This window comes from Vulpes vulpes, chromosome 15 (genome assembly GCF_048418805.1).
Source record: "Vulpes vulpes isolate BD-2025 chromosome 15, VulVul3, whole genome shotgun sequence".
Classification (NCBI taxonomy): Eukaryota; Metazoa; Chordata; class Mammalia; order Carnivora; family Canidae; genus Vulpes; species Vulpes vulpes.
In genome coordinates, this window is record NC_132794.1 from 70240289 (window position 1) to 70259230 (window position 18942).

Below are 18942 nucleotides of genomic sequence, written 5' to 3' on the forward strand. Positions count from 1 at the left end.
CAATAAATAAAAAAATAGAAAAAAAGAAATGACAACCTATAAACAGAGAAATAATCCACCACAAGGGAGAATCAGCAGTTTCCACACCCAGGAGGACTGATACTCTAGGAACTTGAGCCAACCAAACTCACAGATTTGAGATAGAACTATCTGGACCATATAGAACGAATAGCTCAAGATGAAACCATCCAAAAAAAGACTATAAAAGAAATATGTTTGAAATAACTAAAGCAATGATTGAAGGATTAGAATTTATAATAAAAGAACAGGACACTACAGAAAAACATAAAAACAGAAAAGCAAACCTGTAGACCTAAAGAAGGACCAATGGAATTCCTAGGCATGAAACACACTGGTATTGAAATTAAGACCTCAACAGACAGGTTAATTAGCAAAGCTAAAGGATTTGATAAATGGATCTGAGGAGAATCGCCGGGATACAGCATGGAGAGATACAGAGATGAAAAATGAGAGCCTAGGAGAGAGAGGGAGTGAAACGCATGTCCAACATTTTGGAGCTTTAATGGGAGAAAGCTGAGCGAATGAAGGACAGGAGATATTAGAAGAGATATGGCTGAGAATTTTCCAGAACTTATAAAGCACGTGAGTCCTCAGCTTGAAGACGGTGTGTTCTGGGACAAGCTCACTCATTATTTTATCTTACTCCTTCCACACATGGGAATGATCTATCCTATGTGAGCACAGAGAGGCAAAGGGACTTGCCCAAGATTGCACAGCAAGTTGGTGGCAGAGTCAGTCAAGGCTTTTACTCTGAGCCTGTGTCCTTTTACTTTCTGCCAAGAAATGAGCACCAGGAAGGTGGCTTTGGAGGGAGGATGATGTCCCCTCAGCTGGGAACAAAGCACAGATGCTTTGTGCACAGTCCTGAGGACTCTTGGCATCAGATGGGTTCTCACCAGGTTCTTTTTTTTTTTTTTTTTAAGATTTGTTTATCTATTTATTCATGAGAAACACAGAGAGAGACAGAGAGAGGCAGAGACGCAGGCAGAGGGAGAAGCAGGCTCCATGCAGGGAGCCCGATGTGGGACTCGATCCCGGGACTCCAGGATGACGTCCTGGGCTGAAGGCAGGCATTAATCCACTGAGCCACCCAGGCGTCCCAAACAACCTGGAGATTCTCTGGCCCCCAAGAGGTGGAGAAGGAGAAGTGGTGGGGCAGGAGCTGCAGGTCATCAACTCCTGAATGCTTCTGGGTTTGCAAGCCTCTCATCTGGCACCCAGAACCCTGGGCACAACCCCTCACGCAAGTTCCCTGACTCCGAGGTCTCCACTCGCCTCTGGACAGCTGACAAGGCCTGGCTGCTCCCCCTCCTTTCTTCCCATGACAATAAGCAGGAACAAGAGAACGCTAGCAATAGGCGGCACTCACCTGTTCATGGGCTCAATTATGTCTCCCTAAAATTCACGTTAAAGTCTTACTCGCCAATTCTTTAGAATGTGACCTTATTTGGAGATGGGGTCTTCTAGAGGAAATCAAGTTAAAACAAGCCCATCAGGGTGGGCTCTCATCCAGTCAGACTGGTGTCCTTATAAAAAGGAGAAACCTGGAGCCACGCACACGGATCAGGAGGAGAATGGAGTTACAGTGCCACAGGCCACGGGGCTACCAGAAACAAGGAGAGAGGCCTGGAGCAGATCTCCCATCACAGGCCTCAGAAGGAACCAACCGTGCTGACCCCCTGATTTGGACTTCAAGCCTCCCGTGGGGTAAGGCAGGATGCTCCTGTTGATGAAGCCAGCCAGGCTGTGTTTCTTGAAACAGCAACCCTCGGGAATGGAGTAACTGCCTCACCCAGCCGGCCTCCCAACCCAGATCAGCCCCACCCCCCATGGTCGGGCCAGTCATCTTTGCTGATGGGGTTCCCCATCTCATCCATGCCCAAAGACACCATTCCATCCAGCCCAAACCCTCACGAGGTGCCCCAAGTGAGAGCAGGCCAGTCCAGGCAGGCTCTCCTCTGGCTGCTACCCACCGATTTTTCTGCATATGGCCTGGCCTTCCCAATAAGACTGTAGGTTCCATGAGGGCAGGAACTATTCCTAACACTTCTCTTATATCCCAAGGCCTAGCACTATGGATGGGCCCTGGTAGGCATCTAATAAATATTGGGTTGAACACCCTTCGAGGGCTTCCCCCTTGACTCTTCTGTCTAGAGCTGATTCCTCATTAACACTCGGTAAGTGGGCATGGCTGAAGAAGACAGTCTCTCCGTTCTACTCGGCCCTACTTTACCAAGATACCCACTGAAGCATCTGTAACTCTGGGGGCAGTTATCCATGTGCCGACCATCTCTTTCCACTAGGCTGCAAGCTCCTCGAGGTAGCAACTATCTTTTGTGTCTAGCAAACAAGCACTTGCATAGGAAACAAGCTGACAAGCAACAGTGTAAATTGAATGGATAAACATGAACATATAGCAGAAATTATTTACTGAGGGTCCAAAGACTCTGTAAGGGGTTTGAGGGCTCCATGAACCCAGGGAAACTATGTGCAAAGGGCTGTGTATGCGCACGTAGGTTTATATATGTCATGCACATTTTCCCAGGGACAGGGTTCCTGGAGGTCTGAGAAATTAAAACAAAAGCCAAGATCAAAAAAATGGTAAGACCCAAAGCCATGGAGTAGGGAGCTGGCATTTATTAAGCCCCTACCCTGCATCTGGAGGTATAGGTATCACTATCCCTATGTTACATGAATGGAAACTGAGGTACCAAGAGGTGGCATCTGGGCTAGGCTCATGGAGAGAGAAGCAGCCTGTCCAAGTGGGTCAGAGCCGACTCCGGGGCCAGACAGCTTAGGTTCAGATCCCAGTTCTACCACTTTCTAGCTGCATGAACCCAGTCAAGTCACATAATCACTCTGTGACTCAGTTTCCAATAGAATGGGAGAGAGCAGGGTACCTATTTCAGAGGGCTATTATGAGGAGTTGATGCATTGATGTGTATCAAGTGGAAGTAGGGTGTGCTCTGAAGACCACGAGGAGGAGCATAAGAGGAAGAAGCTGGGAGGGGCAGAGCTGAGACTCAAACCCAGGCCCCTCTGCATCATCACCACCAGCACCCTGCATGCCAGTGACCCAACTCAGTGCTGGAACTCCTGTCCCCTACAGAAAGAGGCTTGAGTCCTAAAATTGGCTTCCTGGAGGTGGATGGCCTGCGGCCACCAGCCCCACAAGCAGTACCTGGCCATTACATAAGGAGTAGGTGGGAGGTTATAAGCTGCCCTTCCCTGTCAGCAAGACTTAGCCTGTGCAATCAGGACACTCAGTGCTTCTGGCCTGCCCTTCATTTTCCAAGAGTTTTACCAACAACCACTAATGGAAATTAGAAAAGGAATGTGCTCATCCATTCCTGGAGCCCTGTGCTGACATCTGAATTCCCTTCATCATTTTCCCGAGTCCATCCTTGGGCCCTGAGCCTTGAAGGGCCGGCCACTCACATCCATTCTGCTCAGGCTTTATGAGTTTTAGGTCACACCACACTCCTGCCTCACACTCTCCTCCGGGCAGACAGAGCAGCAGCAGTAAAACCTTGGTCTTGATCTCACTTCTACACCCAGGTCCCCGTGGGAGCCCCATCCCAGATGAGGTATTGGCCAACACCTAGTCCCAGCCCAGTCCTCTGCTCTGCTCCTGAGACACAGCCTTTGGGGGATTACTTTGCATGAGTATCTCTGTATTTTTCCTGCAAAACTATCACTACTCAACCCATTTGTGGGAGGATTTTTCATTCGCTCCCGTAATGCAATTAGAATCGAGCTTCTCCAGCAAGAGGGGATATGTAACATCAGCAGGGGAAAATTGTCATTTCATTCCCTACACGAACACGCCCACCCTGCCCAAATTATCTCTCTCACACTGGCTCACTCTGCCCACCTGAAGGGCAAGGAGAATGTTAACAAGGAAATTCCCTCTCCAAATCTGCCTCCAAATTAAGAGGCAGAAGTTTTGGGGGTGGCTTCCCCTCTATCATTAATGGGGGCAGGACTCAAAGCTTCTCTGACACTCTCTGCAGTTGAGACAACCCTTGACCACCACTGGAAAGCCCATACTGGCCCCACTGCACCTATCAGAGGTGGTGGGAGAGAGTCCGTTGGACTCTAAGAGACTTTAACCCTATAGCCATTCTCTCTGAGAGGTTAAGTGACTTGCCCAAAGGCACATCCCTGGGAAGCTGGGATCAGAGCCCAGATCTGCAGACTCCTGGGTATCTATCTCCCACTGTACAGCACTGCCCTTCCATCTCAGAGTCTCTCTGGGGATACTACGGCTTCTGTTTTCTAAGCCACTGGCTAACAAATAGGGAAGAAGGTTGCATGTGTCTTTTATGCACCCACCTTGTCCTCAGTGTCTCCTGATCCTTTCTGGAAATGCTCCCATTTCCTAGAACTGGCCCCTTGTGATCTATCAAATTCTTGCCATCCTCCTTCTAGGTACTATGGTCTTGCTGTCCAACGATCCCGGCTGCCTTCCTTCCTCCCTCTACCCTCTCTGCATCCATCCACCCCCCTCCATCTTGCCACCCATTTCACCATTCATGTCTCCTTGCATCCAGCAAAGCTTTCTGAGCCCTTCAGATCTGTGCCAGACACTCAGTCCTTCTTCCCCACTGCTCCTCAGAGCACTCTCCAAAAGTGTCCACTTCTCTCTTGACCCTCAGGGCCTAGAACTGACCTGCGTCTACTCAAGAGCTTTACCAACAACCACTAATGGAAATTAGAAAAGGAATGTGCTCATCCATTCCTGGAGACCTGCGTCTCCTCTTAGGAGATCAATATGATGGACAAATCTGTGCTAATGTGTTTGACCAGACCCATGATCCTCCCAGAGCTGGCAGCAGGCAGGGGCTTCTGGAGCCCTCAGTAAGCCAAGGCCTGCTGCCCAGGGCCTGGATAACAGCCCTATCTCCCCTACCTCCCTTCCCCTTGGTTCCTTCCCCTCACCTCCCAGCCCCAGTGAAGCCAAAAGAGAGGCAGCTCCTACGTACGTATGCAGAAGTCTCCATTCTCATAGTAGCCAGGGCAGCACTGGGACCTGCGCCGGTACATGGTCCGGAGGCCACGCCGATACGCCGTCTTATAACTGATCCTAAGGCACAAGGGAGAAAGCCACTTGAAAGTATTGAAAATCAATCACTCCTGTTAGAATGATATTTGTGTTAAGCTATATTGAGGATGCCATTCAATAATTACTTTAAAATGCATGGCAGCTTCGAATATGAAGGAACACAATAAAGAAAAATCTATGGCTGCATCTGGGCCACTGTGATGCAGGATGTATTCCTGACATGGTGTTTGCTATACCTGCTGACTTTCCCCAGACTCTTTAGCATGATGTTGAGAAGGGTTGTGGAAGATACTTTCTGGTGTGATCATGGAAGGTAACCAGGGGCTTTTCCTTAAAACCTCCAGACCCAGGGGTAACTGGACTGGAGTTGGGCCCTGAGAGCATCTCTGCCATGGCTACCACCCGAATAAGCAGATTGCTCATGACCCCCAGAGAACTGGTCCACCCAGCTGCAGAACTGAAACAGAGTCAGCAAAGAGCCCTCTGAGTCTCACTCAGTCCCAGACAGCAGACGAATGCCCCCTCACACCACAAATAACAGGTCCTGGGCAAGAGCTTCACATGCCATGCCCAGGAAGGCTCAGAACTGACCCCCTGGCTCTGCAGAGGAAGAAGCCAAATCCCAGGGAGAAGCTCTGGACAGGGAGTCAGAGACCTGGAATGTGGCCCTTCTGCTGACACAGGTATTGACACTTCATCCTGTGCCAGAGGGATTTATAGGCAAAACCTCATTCCATTCTCTATCTGAGGCAGGTAGCACTGCTGTGTTATCTTTATTTTATTTTTAGAGTTTTTATTCTTATTTTTATGTACCTCCTTCTGTTTTATGGATAAGAAAACTGCTATTCAGAGAAGTTAATGACTCACAAAAGGTCACACAATGAATCGGTTTCGGAGTCAGGATTCTAACCCAAGTCACTCTTATCTCAGTGCCACCAGGCTTAACCTCGCGCTTTGTGCCAGTTCCCATAGGGTGGGTGGCTGGCCATATAGGATGGCCATAGCGACGGAGGAAGACCAGGTAAATGGGTGGTGGGAGGACCAAGTCCTTAGGAGGAAGTCAAAATGGGGTATTGGTAGACAAAGCCCCTTCCCCACACTAGGGTCAAATGGAAGAGATTGAAGTGGCCATTAAAGGACAGAGGGAGGAAGTAACTTCCCAAGGTCATGATGTGTGTCTAGGACTCAACGCCAAGTCCTCAGGCTTTGAAGCCAGAGCTCCTTCACATCCCCACCCACACCCCAAGGGAGCCTGCCCTGCTGACCCCTCCTCAAGGGGCAGAGTAACAGGGTCCAGACATGGGAGATGTTTTCCATGGAGGTTTAGGCCACCGTGGGAAGGAGTCCCATAGCACAGGCTGGGCCAGCCCTCCAGTCCTTAAAGCCCTCACTTTATGACAAATGACAGTGCAGGGCTCCAGGGAAATCTGTGATATTTGGGAATGTCGTAAACTAAGGTCATTCTACTTTGTCAAAAGCCCATAATGAAAAGTGAGCCAGCCTCAAAGTGAAGCTAGTTCCCTGGCACAGGAAAGCAGCTCCTGGCAATTTCGGGGGTGGCATAAGCCTCTCAGAGAAAGAGTCAGGTTCAGCTCAAAGTTCATCTCAACCCAGTCGTCCCACCCCACTGGCTTATCCCCCAGCCCTTCCAGTGGAGAAGTGGCCTCAGCACCACAAAAGCCTCCCAGGAGAGAGCTGTCTCCCACTGCTTCTGGCTGTCCCAACCTCACTTGCTCCCAGTGCTGGGGTGGGGAGCAGGAGAGGGAAGAGACCAGCGGCCAGGCTGTCAGAAAAGGGGTGCTGCATTTAAACAAACCATTCCACCCTGAAGCAGACTGACGGTGTGGCTGTCAGCACACATACCCCAGGTCAGCAGGAAAGCTGCTGCTAATAATTTAGCAAAATAATTCATGTTCCAGGAATGCAGCCTATTTTAATAAGCAGCCACTCACTCACCTTACCCCCCTCCTGCCCCCCGTGCTGATGGATGGCAGCCCCGGCCTCTGGGTACCCAACAAAGCCACACCTCAGAGCAAACTTGGCTCTGGCACAGGGCCTGACAGAGCTCATGGAGGGAGGAGGAGTTTTATTTCTGCCTCCAACTTTGACTAGGGCCACAGGCAGCTAAGTTGGCCCAGCAAGGGAAGTTGGAAGGAGGTATTTGCTCCCACCTCCTCATGTCACAGTCAAGGGCTAGGGGGAGGGGTTGCAGTCATGGCGGAGTAGCTCCTATTTGACCAAAGATCCTACAATTATACAATCTGGGGGAAATATAAAAAACAACTACCAGAAGGCACTAGGGAGAGAACAAAGGTGGGTACTGGAGAGAAAGAGACACTCAAAGAAGGAAATGGCATGGGGCGAGGTTAGTTCAAGGGCAGGCCCCAGTCTGCCATGTTCCAGGTGGCTAAAATCCAGATAGAAAACACACAGCCTCACTGGTTTGAAGGACCACAAGACAAGACCAGAGTGAATCCAGCAACTTGAAAGTGAACACTGAAACCCCAGAAAAGACGGCCACAGAGAGGAAGCCCCATATTCTTTGTAAAATCTCTTCCCAAACTTCTGGCCCCTGAATAGTGGGTGTAGAGGGCAGGACTCATGCAGTCTAGCTAGGGCTAAAAAATATTGAACTTGCAGGGTCTGGAAATTGAATGTAGCCAGGTTAGCTGACTGCTGAAACAAACAACAACAACACATCAATGTTCTCGGGAGGAACGTAACCGATTTCATTTTCTATAGTCTCTGCCATTCACAGTGCCCAGAACACAATTAAAAATTACTAGACACACGAAGCAACTGGAAAATACTGCCTATATAAAAGAAAAGACAACGAATGAGGACCACACGGAAGTGGCACAGATGTTAGAATTGGAAATAAGGATTTTAAAGCAGCTATTATGTCAACACTCACAGCAACTTATGACCGAAACCCCGAAGAAAACTAGGACTTTGCCTCTTCCGCATAGAGCAAGTTTCCCTATCCACAATACTACCTGCCGTGATTCAGACATAAACCACAAAGAGGGACTAGGTCCACAAGGAGGAAGCCAGAGATATCTGGAACCAACACAGATGTTCGCCAACTAGGAAAGAGGCCTAACAGGTGGCCTCCCTGATATGCACTCACTTAACCCTTCATCTGCTGGTTTCCACCCCTCAAATAATAGTGCCACCTTGCCCAGATCTAATAGCTCACTTTTCTCTCTTTCCCTGCACTTTTCAAAGCATTTTCACATCCCTGACCTCACTGGGCCCTGTGAGTAGGTAGGGCAAGGGTCATTGTATGTTTGATGAGTACACTGGGAATCCCCAAATAAAGCAACTTGCCCAGGTCACCCAATAAAATGTATTCTCTCTTCCTTCCCTCCTCTCTCCCCCAGTGACATGAGAGACTAGCATGATCTGCAGGAGGGCCGCGGACAAGAGAGCAAGAGAGATCCACATGTAGCCATTTAGTTTGAGTGTTTCCAGGTGCCTGGGTGGCTCAGCCAGTTAAGTATCTGCGTTCGGCTCAGGTCATGACCCCAGGCTGAAGCAGGGGGTCTCCTTCTCCTTCTCCCTCTGCCCCTCCCCCATTTGTGCTCTCTGGTTCTGTCAAATAAATAAACAAAATCTTTTAAAAAAGAAAAAAAAGATGAGTGCTTCCTATGGGCAGCCTGCAAGGTGCCAAGAGGGCGTCCAATTCTACCTTGTGCTCAGTTCCCCAAGTCAGAAGTCCTGGCAGGGGGCTATGTCTGCTCTGAGGGATCTGTCTTAGGTTGGATTTCTGGGGGCAAAGATTCAAGGAAAAGCAATTTCTTCAGGAGGTAATCTAAGGAAATACTGGGAGGGGAGGCGGGGAAAGAGACAGAGGTAAAAGGTGGCCAAGTCAAGATATGCCAGGATATGTGCAGAATGTTCCTCAGAGTTCTCCCCTCTATCCTAAGGGTGAGGGAGCTGGGGGCTCCCTGGCTCCAGGGGCCGTTTACTGACGGGCACAAAGGCAAGCCCCAAGGGCCCAGTGCATTCCCCCTGCCCCATCACCTGAGAGAGGTACTCACCGATGCCTGGTGCACTTGAACCAGTTCAGGATGTCTGTGCATCGCGTGTAGTAGATCTGGTCAAAGGGGTGTGCGTATGATTCCTGGACGGTCACGGCATAGCTGAGAACCAGACAGGAGGTGGAAGTTATGGTCAATGAGTGTGAGGCTGAGCTGATATGCAAGATGGGCTCTCCTTCCCCAGCGGAGCCAGGCCCACAGGCAAGTGTCTGGGGGCTCCAACCTCCCCCTGCCCCTCATCCTCCTCATGCCCTGGATGCCCTCCGCATTCAAACCTCCCTGGCCCCAGGTTGGATCCAAGACATATCCCTTACTGCCCTGTGACCCAGCTCATTTTCTGAAATCCTAGTTCATTTGTTCATTTCTCAGAGAATGAATAAAGGAGAAATTAGGTTTATTCTATAAGGCTCTGGAAGGCAGAGCCAACAAGTTTTAAAATATTTTGTTTGGATCTTTACAGTTTTCAAAGTACAGGCATGGAAGCTGATCCTTGTAGCAATTCTATGAAGTAAGTGGTCCCATGTCATAGTTGAAGAAATGAAGGCACAGAGAGGACTGTCCAGGACCCCACAGCCGATACCAGTAACTGCTAATATTTATTGAGTGCCCTGCATTAAGTGTTTTAAGCCATTTTAATCCTCACAATCTTGTAAGGTAGGTGGCATGGCTATCCTCATTTTACAGACAAGGACAGTGAAGAAAAGAAAGAATAAGAGACTTCCTCAAGGTCACTCAGTTACCTCCTGCTCTCTTCTCCCTCCAGTAAAGCTGGGGAAACATCAAGTACATGCCCCAGACCTCCTAATCGAAGTAGTATTTTGTTATACTGCCTGTTGGCTGTAAACCTGAACAGTGGGTGGAAGTCACGGGGAGGAACATCTCAGCCTTAACCCATAAGCCTTTCTACCTGCCTGCCCCCAGCAGGAGCTGTATGAAAAGGCGGTCAAGCCCGGATGCTGAAGGAAAGATTCACACTTGCTATGCAGGCTGGGAGAGGGCCCCAGCTGAGACATCAGGAATTCATTTTTATGTAGGCTGGTATTCCTCACTGTTTCCCCCCAGACGGCTCACTGACCTGGGCCAGATGGCCAGATCCAGGCTATAAAAGCCCGTCTGCTTCGCCTGAGGAAACTGTTGGTTTGCTTGCAAGGGGGCTGGGCAGGCCAGCTCCCTGAGTGGGTCTCAGCAGGCTCTCTGATGCCCAAAAGGTCAAAGATCTGGAATTCAGAAAGAGGGCCCAGGAGCAGTCAGCAAGGCACAGGGACTCAGGGTGCTGGAAAATTCTGGCTCTTTGAAGCACTGAGGATGTAAGGAGGGTCCCTGCTCAGCCTCTACCAGCCAGCACAATGGAGATGTGTCAGAGGCACACATCTATGCAGACATGGGCCAAATCTGGTTCTATCTCCAGGCTTGGGACACTGAGGCAGCTCAGGAACCACCCCAGGCTTCCCACAGGCTCCTTCCAACTCTCAGATTCCATGACCCTAAGCTCACACATGGCTCCTGAATACCCCCCTTTAGGTCAAGAGAATAAATGGCTGAGAGTGCATGAGCTCTGGGTCGCATTTGAACCCTGTCACCTGTCAGTGGCACATCCTTGGACATGTTACTTAATTCACGGAAGCTTCCTTTTCCTCACCTGTAAATCCACAACAAATATTCACATAGTCATTGTTGAGGATCCAGCCAGGCAATAAGAGTGTCCACCTCTCAGGGTGGTGGGAAGATAAAGCAAGAGAAGATGCGTAAAATTCTCAACACAAGATAACGCATGGAAAGTTGTTACTGGATGCACAGCATCTAATAGATGCTGGTCACCACTATTATGTGACTACCGTGGGTCACCTCCTGTGCTAGGCACTGAGATGAACTCCCTGAACATGGTGGCAGAGAGAAGGAGGAGAAAGACCCACGCACAGAACCGACTCCCCACCTTTGTTAAGCACTCAGGGTGGGGGTGCAAGCACCCCTTCCAGTCCTACCAGAGACAGTGGGTGCTCAGAGAAAGGGCATCAGCCCGACAGAGGGGCGAGAGAGTGTCACCAGGGCAGGTCCCAGGTCTGCAGGGGTGCACAGGGCCAACCGAGTCTGGAAATGAGACCTTGTATCTACTCCAAGTCCCCAAGACGAAGTGGGTGCCCCCAGTTTCATGGCTGGGCAGCTTAACATGCTCATTTGCCAACATGCTAATGAGGGACCAGATTAATCTTGTAGAGCTGGGCTTTATTAGCCAGGGGAGGTCTCTCCGCTGGGTTTTATGGTGGAGGGGACATAATTAACAAGAAACCTGCCAAAAGCACTAATCCAGCTGAGAAATTCTCCCTAAGCGGTCTCTGGGGACCAGGGCATGTTTCTGCAAAGACACAGACTAAATCTGTCCACGTGTCATCGGCAGGGGAGCTCAGGTGGGCAAGCCCAGAAGAAGACACACCATGTCATGGGGGCACCGCCCGCAAGGCCTCCTCCCTAGGGACTAGAGAAGCCCTGGGAAGGGCCCGGACTTCACCTTAGTTATAGGCTCGGTCCTGGTCCTCCCATTGAATGATCGCCTCGGCTGACAGCCAGCTCAGTGCGGGCTCAGCTCAAAGTGCTTTCACATTCCAAATTTACTGATGTTGGGGAGGTTTCAAAAATTAGAGAATTTGCTTTGAGTTTGAACTGATCCACTGTTCAGAGTGATCCGTAGTGGGGGGCCCCAAGAAGAGGGAAGTGAGGATGAGCTCTGCCATCAGGGAAGGCTCCTTGGAGGAGAGAGGCCCGGTGGGAGGACCTGGGGAAGGCAGAGCAAGGAGGACAGGGAGGGGGTATTCTAGAGGTGGGGATATAGCAAAGCCAGGGGCAGGAAGCAAGTGTGTCTCAGCCGGGACGAGGCTTCTGAAGCTGGAGTCTACAAACCAGGGACTAAAAATATGCAACTTCACCTGACAGCTCTCTCACCTCCTGGGAAATAAAGGTTTAAGTGCACCAAGACCAGAAGGGGCAAGGGGCCTGAGTAACCGCAGAGTCGTGCGGGAAGCTTATGAAAAATGCATGTTCCCAGGCTCTACCCCAGACCTACAGAATCGGAGTCTCTGGGGCTAGGACCCAGGAGACTGTTTCTCATCCATGCCTCCAGTGAGCCTGATGGGCATTAGTCTGTGAGAAGCAGTTCCTGCAAAGCCAGAGGTATCAACAAGAAAGGACAGTAATTGACCCTTACAGTCCTGAAAGCCCTTTCAGTGAAACTGGTACCCTGATCCTCTAACAAGCCTGTGAGGCCAGGGTAATTATTCTTCCCACTTTACAGAGGTAGAAGCAAACTCAAAGTGGTTCAGAGACTTCCCCTGAATCATTACAGCTAGCAGGTGGCAAGATCCAGACTGGAATGATCCAAGGTCTTCTCATTACAGATCTCGTGTTCTTCCCACTTCACCTGAGAGGTACACACTGTAGCACTGCCTTCTGCTCCAGCCTCGACCCTATAGGGCCTCCCATCGAGTGCCCAGTCACCAGTGATCATGCCAGTATGGGCAGAGGTCCTCTATTTGCCCAGCCCAGCCCTCTGGGACCTGGTGCTGCCCGTCGTGGGGCTGGGACATTCACCCTCACACGCACCGAGCCTGGACAGCCCCCCTCCCCTGTCCTCTACCATCTGCCTCCCCCACTGGGCCCTCATCTTAATTTTATTCATTTGATTTATTAACATCTAAGTGGCAGAGTCGTCCTGGTCAGCACAGCCAATCAATTCCAGGGTTTAATTCGGTTTTTCCTGATTGGGTCTCTGGTCACTATCTTTCTGCTCACCAAAATCAATACTTTAACCTTGTACTTCAAAGTCAGGCTGTCTGCAGGGCCCTGGCCCATTCCCCACGGACCTAGCGCCGCAGCCAGAAGGCAGCCAGCTCTTCTGCAGAGGCCCTGGGCCGCTCTTCCCCGGGTAGGCCTCCCACCCCCACGAGCCAGAAGCAGCAGAGTCCCCTGACCCGCCCTCCTTGGGACTGACTGCTGGCTGCACAAGTGAGCTGCTGCACCACTGCCAGTCCCGGGAGACCAGGAAAGGCGACACGGTATTGAAGAGTAACCCAACTGGACCGCAGTCACTCGCTGCACCCTGCCTGGCTGTGCATGGGCATCGAGCCCCTCTGTGTCTCTACTTCTTCATCTGTAAAATGGCTGGGAAGGGCAAAGGCAGGGAGGGACAAGGGTTCATTGCCAGCTACCCCAAGTCAAGGCCCTCCACCTGGAGCTCCCACAGCCCTGAGAGTCAGAATCTACACAGCTGGGGCCCGGCTCTCGGCACCTGTGCTGTGTCCCCAGCCGGACTGCACGCCCATGGAGGACAGCTCTGTGCCTCCTGACGCAGCTGCTGTCCCAACAGTACCAAGCCAGGGGGAGGCCCCCCAGGGAAGGGCCCGGCCTTCTGAGACCCACATCTTACCTCTCCCAGTGGCTGCACACGTTGGGGTCCTCGGGGTTCAGGGACAAGGCAGTTTGCAGGAGGGAGAAGACAAGGAGCTCTGTCACTGAGAGTGCCATCCCGGGCCCTGTGGAAGGTTGGGGTGGGGGGGCAAAGAAGCAGCTTCATTAATCAGGCCGGTTTCCTGGGCATCTGTTCACCACCGAAACTTCTCACATGAAGCAGCAAAACAGACTTGCTAAACAGACTAAGTTTGCCCTCGACGTCATGTAATGAGCATTTGATATTTCACACTTGCAGGCTTTGACTACACTTCACCAGTTCTGAGTAACCAAGGAGTGGGAAGCCTGAGTCAGGGAAAAGATGATATTCCGGGCCGGGGCTTCTGTAAGTTTTTTGGCTTGCAGACTGCCTGGAGAATCTAATGAAAGGGGGGCGCCTGGGTGGCTCAGTCGGTTAAAGCCTCTATCTGCCTTCAGCTCAGCTCATGATTGCAGGGTCTTGGGAGGGACTGAGCCCCGCCTGGGGCTCCCTGCTCAGCTGTGAGCCTGCTTCTCCTTCTCCCTCTACCTGCTGCTTCCACTGCTTGTGCTTTCTCTGGCTCTCTCTCTCTCTCTAATAAATAAAAATCTTAAAAAAAAAAAAAAAAGAGAGAGAGAGAGAGAATCTAATGAAAGTTCAAGGAATCTTCCCCAGAAAAATGCCCATATGCATGACTTTTGGCTTTAAGATCAGGATATCCTCAGGCCCTTGAGCTCACACTGGGACCAAGAAGTCTTGGCCTTAATGCAGTGTCTTTCCTCTGTCCCCTCCCCCTCATCTTTGATCTGCTTTTGCATGTCCAGGTCTCCCCACCCGGACTCCTTCCTGCAACAAAGAAAGAGAAGAATGGTGTCTGGAGTGGCCCCTGGGGAAGCTGAGCTGGGAAAACTCTCCCAGGCCAACCAGAGGGGCTGGCCCTTGCTTCTCTTGCTGCTATGGGCTATCACTGACCCCCACCCCCTAGCTTGACCCACACTCCTATCACTCCCACTGAGGAATGAAGGGCTGCTGGGGGGCTTGCAGGAAGCAGCTTGTAGCGTTTGATTCAGGCCCCTGAAGTTATGATGTATGGCAGGTGTCAAGTGAGCCTACACAGGGATCCGTCCCCTTAGTCCCCTAAAAGGTCCCCAACAAAGGGCTCTTCATAGAGGTAGAGAATCATTAAGGTGGGTGTAGCAGCAGTGACCCCCTAGGCTCTTTCCAGCCCTGGCACTCCAGGACCTTGTGGTCCTAGAGCAAGGGTTCCCACCTGTGTGTGTGGGGGATCCGGGGTGGGGGTGGGGGGATCTCGCCCAGGGGAGTTGGAATTCATACGTGCTCAAACAGCAGCTATAGAATGAATGAACACCGTGACTCAGAAAGATAGCACTATTTTTCATGTATACACAGATGCTATCATGATTTGCTTAAAAGCTTTACCGAATTCAGAGTAGCTTTTCTTCTCAATCTGCCACGCTAAAAAAAAAAATGCAACTTCTAAGAACTGGGGGGTGGGGATGGTATAGAAAATATTTTGACATTGGAAAGGGGTCCCTACGCTTGAAATGGTTGAGCATCCAGTCCATTGGCCCTGAGCTTGCCAACAAGAAAGGACTCGCACCATTCAGGGACAGACAAGAGTGACATGCACGTCACTCATACCCCCATCTGTACCAGGAGGGAAGCTAAATAGAGCCCCCATCTTCGTGAAAGGTTAAATACTCTCCTCCTCGTCCCCAGTAATTTCCTCACCAAATTCTTTCTTAACAGCTCCTTCAAAGATAAACAAATTGTCACAAATTCTGTATAACTGTAGGGGTCCAAATTAATGATTAATGAGGTTTTTCTGTTTGAGATCTGAAAATAATCTGGCTAAACAAATTCTGAAAATCAGTTCGGAAAGAGAAAAGCAATTCTGGTGTTTCTACTCAGCAAAGTCCAAGAAGATGCAGGTCATAGCCCCTCATCTCCCCTCCCCACTCAACACCATCCTCCTGCCCCACCCCCAAGTCCCTGGAAGCCTAAGGGGCCCACAGGGGGCAGGGGACAGCCTGGAGCACACACAGCTCTAGGGCTGCAGGACAATTCAGCTCATCCCCCTCCCAGAGGAGGAGCCACAGCCTGGATGAGAAGGAGCCTGCCCAGACAGGGCATTAAGTTTTGGGGAAAATCAAGTGTAGGATGAGCATCATCTTCCAGGTGGAATTTGGGCAGATCAGCCATCAAATAAATAAAGAAATAAAGGAAGAGACACAGTGCTCTGAAAGGCACAGCATCACAATGCCCTCAGGAGAGGTTGCCCCTTTCTGGTTCTCTCTATGGCCCCAGACTCACTAACTCCACCACTCCTCTCATCTCCTGAGCCAACCACCCCCCCAAACCTCATCTTCAAATTTCAGAAGCTTCAAGCATCAAAGGATGAAGCTGCCTGGATTACAGGAGAGATCCACAGTGACAGGAGAGGGGTGGGAGATGGAGGCAACTTCAGATCCTTGCTAGAATATGGGAGATCTTTTAAAATCTTCATGAAAACCTCTTCTCTCGGAGTCAGATCTGGACAGGACAGTTTGGCTGATGCCCACTGGCAGTGAGACCCCTGGGTGCTAGGTGCAGAGAGGGGGAGGGGGACAAGTGTTTGGATAAGCACATGGGAAGGGGAGGTGACAGGGGGCACAGGGACACGGGCAGCCAGGCGACCTCAACCTCTGTCCATGCGGTTGTGTTAAGGCCAGCAGAGCAGGGGACATTCACCCCCAAGCCTGGAACAGCCCTGCTACCAGCCGCCACATAGTCCCCCATCTGCGATTACATCTGCCTCTGTGGAAGTGTGGGAGGGGAGTAAGGAAGAAGGATGCCCAGCCTGAGGGTGGAAGGCCCCCCCTTGGACTCCCTCAGCCCCTCAGACTTTCTTGGAACCTGGCCCAGTCTTAAAGATGCAACGTTATCACCCACACTTCCCCCTCCAGCCCAGACTGGTCTCTCCTGCTCTTTGTTCACACTACCCCCCCTTGCCCTCAACACCCCGTCACTGTTGTCAACTTTGCATGTCCAAGTACCATCAACTCGAGGTCCAGCTCAGGCTCCCCTGCTGGGCATGGCACCTACTGGGTGCCAGGCATGCTCCACGCATGTAGCTTATAGCCTGGGCCACATGGCCCAGTGCTTTCCACTTCCCATCCCACGCTGCCAGCTTTTCCAGCCTGTGTACTCCGTCTTTCACACGTGCCGCAGAAATGCCTCAAAGGTTGGGTCCAGTCCCAGGCCACGCTAGTCAGCTCCTTTCGGGAACCAATTTTAGAAAAAGTATTTCTACTTGTCTCAGACAATTCACTGAGGCTAAGCGAAGAGCGACCAGAAAGGAGTCACCCCCGCCTCCCCATGGGGGCAGGGACTCCTGGCCATGAACCAGAGTGGGGCTTCCCTGGGCTCTTGCTCAGAGGATGGATCCCAAAGACATATGCTCACGAGATGACTGAGGGAAAATCAATGATGCCGCCACTGTGGTTATTAGGCCGACTCCATTCAGAGTGACAGAGGTTAACGTATCGGGCACCATCTGATTTAGGGCATTAATAATTAAATAAGAAAATGCCCCTGGTTTCACTTCAGAGAAAGAGAACATGTAAATAGATCAGTTGGTTCCCCTCCCTCTGGTCCATGCTCCCTGCATATTAAGGAGCAGAGAATGGAAGTGAAGTTGCAGGCATGAAGTGAAGTTGCAGGCATGGGGACATTTCCTTCCTGGCAGTGGGGTATGGCTGCTTCCCACCTGATGAACCAGGCCACAGGCTGCAGGGGAGAGAAGGCGATTGGAGGTGAGCCCTCACGCCTGCCTGCAAGGTGTGATCCACCTGCACACCTGCCCCAGGCTGCACTGATCAGCCGAGCACGCCTGGACCACCACCAGCAAGCGGTGAAGTCCCCCAGGGGGGCTCGTGGAGACTCTGTGGAGTAGATGGGATGTAAGAGGGACAGACCAGGGAAAGGGGGCAGGCAGAGAAAGGGCATCTGGGGAGCAGGAACAGCATAAGCAAGCACACGGAGGCAGGGACGTGTAGGTGGTGTTGGAGGCAGAAGAGGGTGTGCACTGCAGAGCAGGGGTTGGCTACATGGGCGATGCTGGGAAGCATTTTCCAAAATCAGGTTCTGTGCAACGCTAGTCCCATGAGATACTGATAGAAATCTCCCAAAGACTTCCACGAGCGAATTAGTTCAGGAAATGCTGCATGTGCTTATTTCCACATTTTAAATATTCCAGTGTTATCTGACCATACCTTAGGCTCTGAGAAGACCCAAAGGAAAGAAATCTGTTTGTACTTTGTTTGATCCACTGTTTTCCAAAGTACTCTTTCCAGAAGGAGAGGTCCTCAGGGTACCGGTTTGGAACACTCTGCTCCCCTCTGTCAAGGTCCCGTGTGAAGGAAGCCCTGGTCCTGTCGGTAGGCATCCTTGGAGTTTTGTATTCATTTGTTCATTCTAACACTTGAGGGCCTTCTGTGCCTGGCACGTGGTGATAAGGGGACCTGCCACTGGATAACTCAAGAGACACTGACACCACAGCAAAGGATCCCCCCTTCTAGCAGCCAGAACTTGTTCTTGCCTGGGTGGGCCCTGCAGGCCGGGCAGACCTTAGAGACCGCAGCATCCTCTGGAGGCCCATGCCTTCTGCTGGCATCTTCTGCGGCCATCACCAGCATCTGTGGAGTCCAGCCTGATCTCTGGTGACAGCTCACACCTGGCCTGATGCTCACATCAGCCAAGATGCATAAAACTGGGGCAGAGGGCAGACAGACAAACAGATGGCCTCTGCCCTGGGGTCAGTCATTAGGCCTCACCGTTCATCTGTGCAAAAACCTTCCCCCACCTGCTTCACTTCCACCACCTGCCTCGTCCTCCTGACTGGGCCCAAATCTTGGCTACAGGAGCCTAGTCCACACGCCTGGAACCTGCTCTCTGCCTACCCCCATATCTTGCAGGGAGCCCTTCTTTCCCAACAAATCTGCACTGGCAGCAGGCGTGGCGGAGGTCAGGTGCTATTTTGTGGGCCCTGAGAGGTTCCTACTTGCACAACACTGGGCAGCCATCGGTAGTAGCTGCTTGGCTGAGAAACGGGTCGAGTGGGAAAGTATGCTGTGAGCGATGAGTGATGCCTGTCATAAGCCCTGGGTGGGGAGGGACACACAGGTGCTACATACGCATTGTCCTACATGGTTGAACAGATGTGACTAGCTTTGGAAATTGCTCCTTTTCTACATAAACCATCTAGATGTGGCCTCAGCTCTTCCCTCTGGGCCTTAGAACCTGCATATCACTTTCCCTCCCTTTGTACCACACTACTAGCACACACATCATGAGAGCAGAGATTTGGGCCTGTAGTGTTCACTGCTGTCCCCAGC

At 51.2% G+C, this 18942-nt stretch overlaps 1 protein-coding gene across 10 annotated transcripts in view; it reads right to left on the reverse strand.

Annotated features, from left to right (window-relative positions):
- The window catches only part of MEGF11 (multiple EGF like domains 11), a 346779-nt gene that overhangs the window by 209004 nt on the left and 118833 nt on the right, over nt 1–18942 (reverse strand). For all 10 annotated transcript variants that reach the window (XR_011997433.1, XR_011997432.1, XM_072738858.1 and 7 more), the window contains exons 2-4: nt 13547–13652; nt 9130–9231; nt 5007–5107 (exon numbers count right to left, since the gene is read on the reverse strand). Coding sequence is in view for 8 of the 10 variants with exons in the window: in XM_072738858.1 (XP_072594959.1) it covers nt 5007–5107; nt 9130–9231; nt 13547–13652 (309 nt within the window). In the remaining 2 variants the exon portion in view is untranslated. The remainder of the gene's footprint in view (nt 1–5006; nt 5108–9129; nt 9232–13546; nt 13653–18942) is intronic.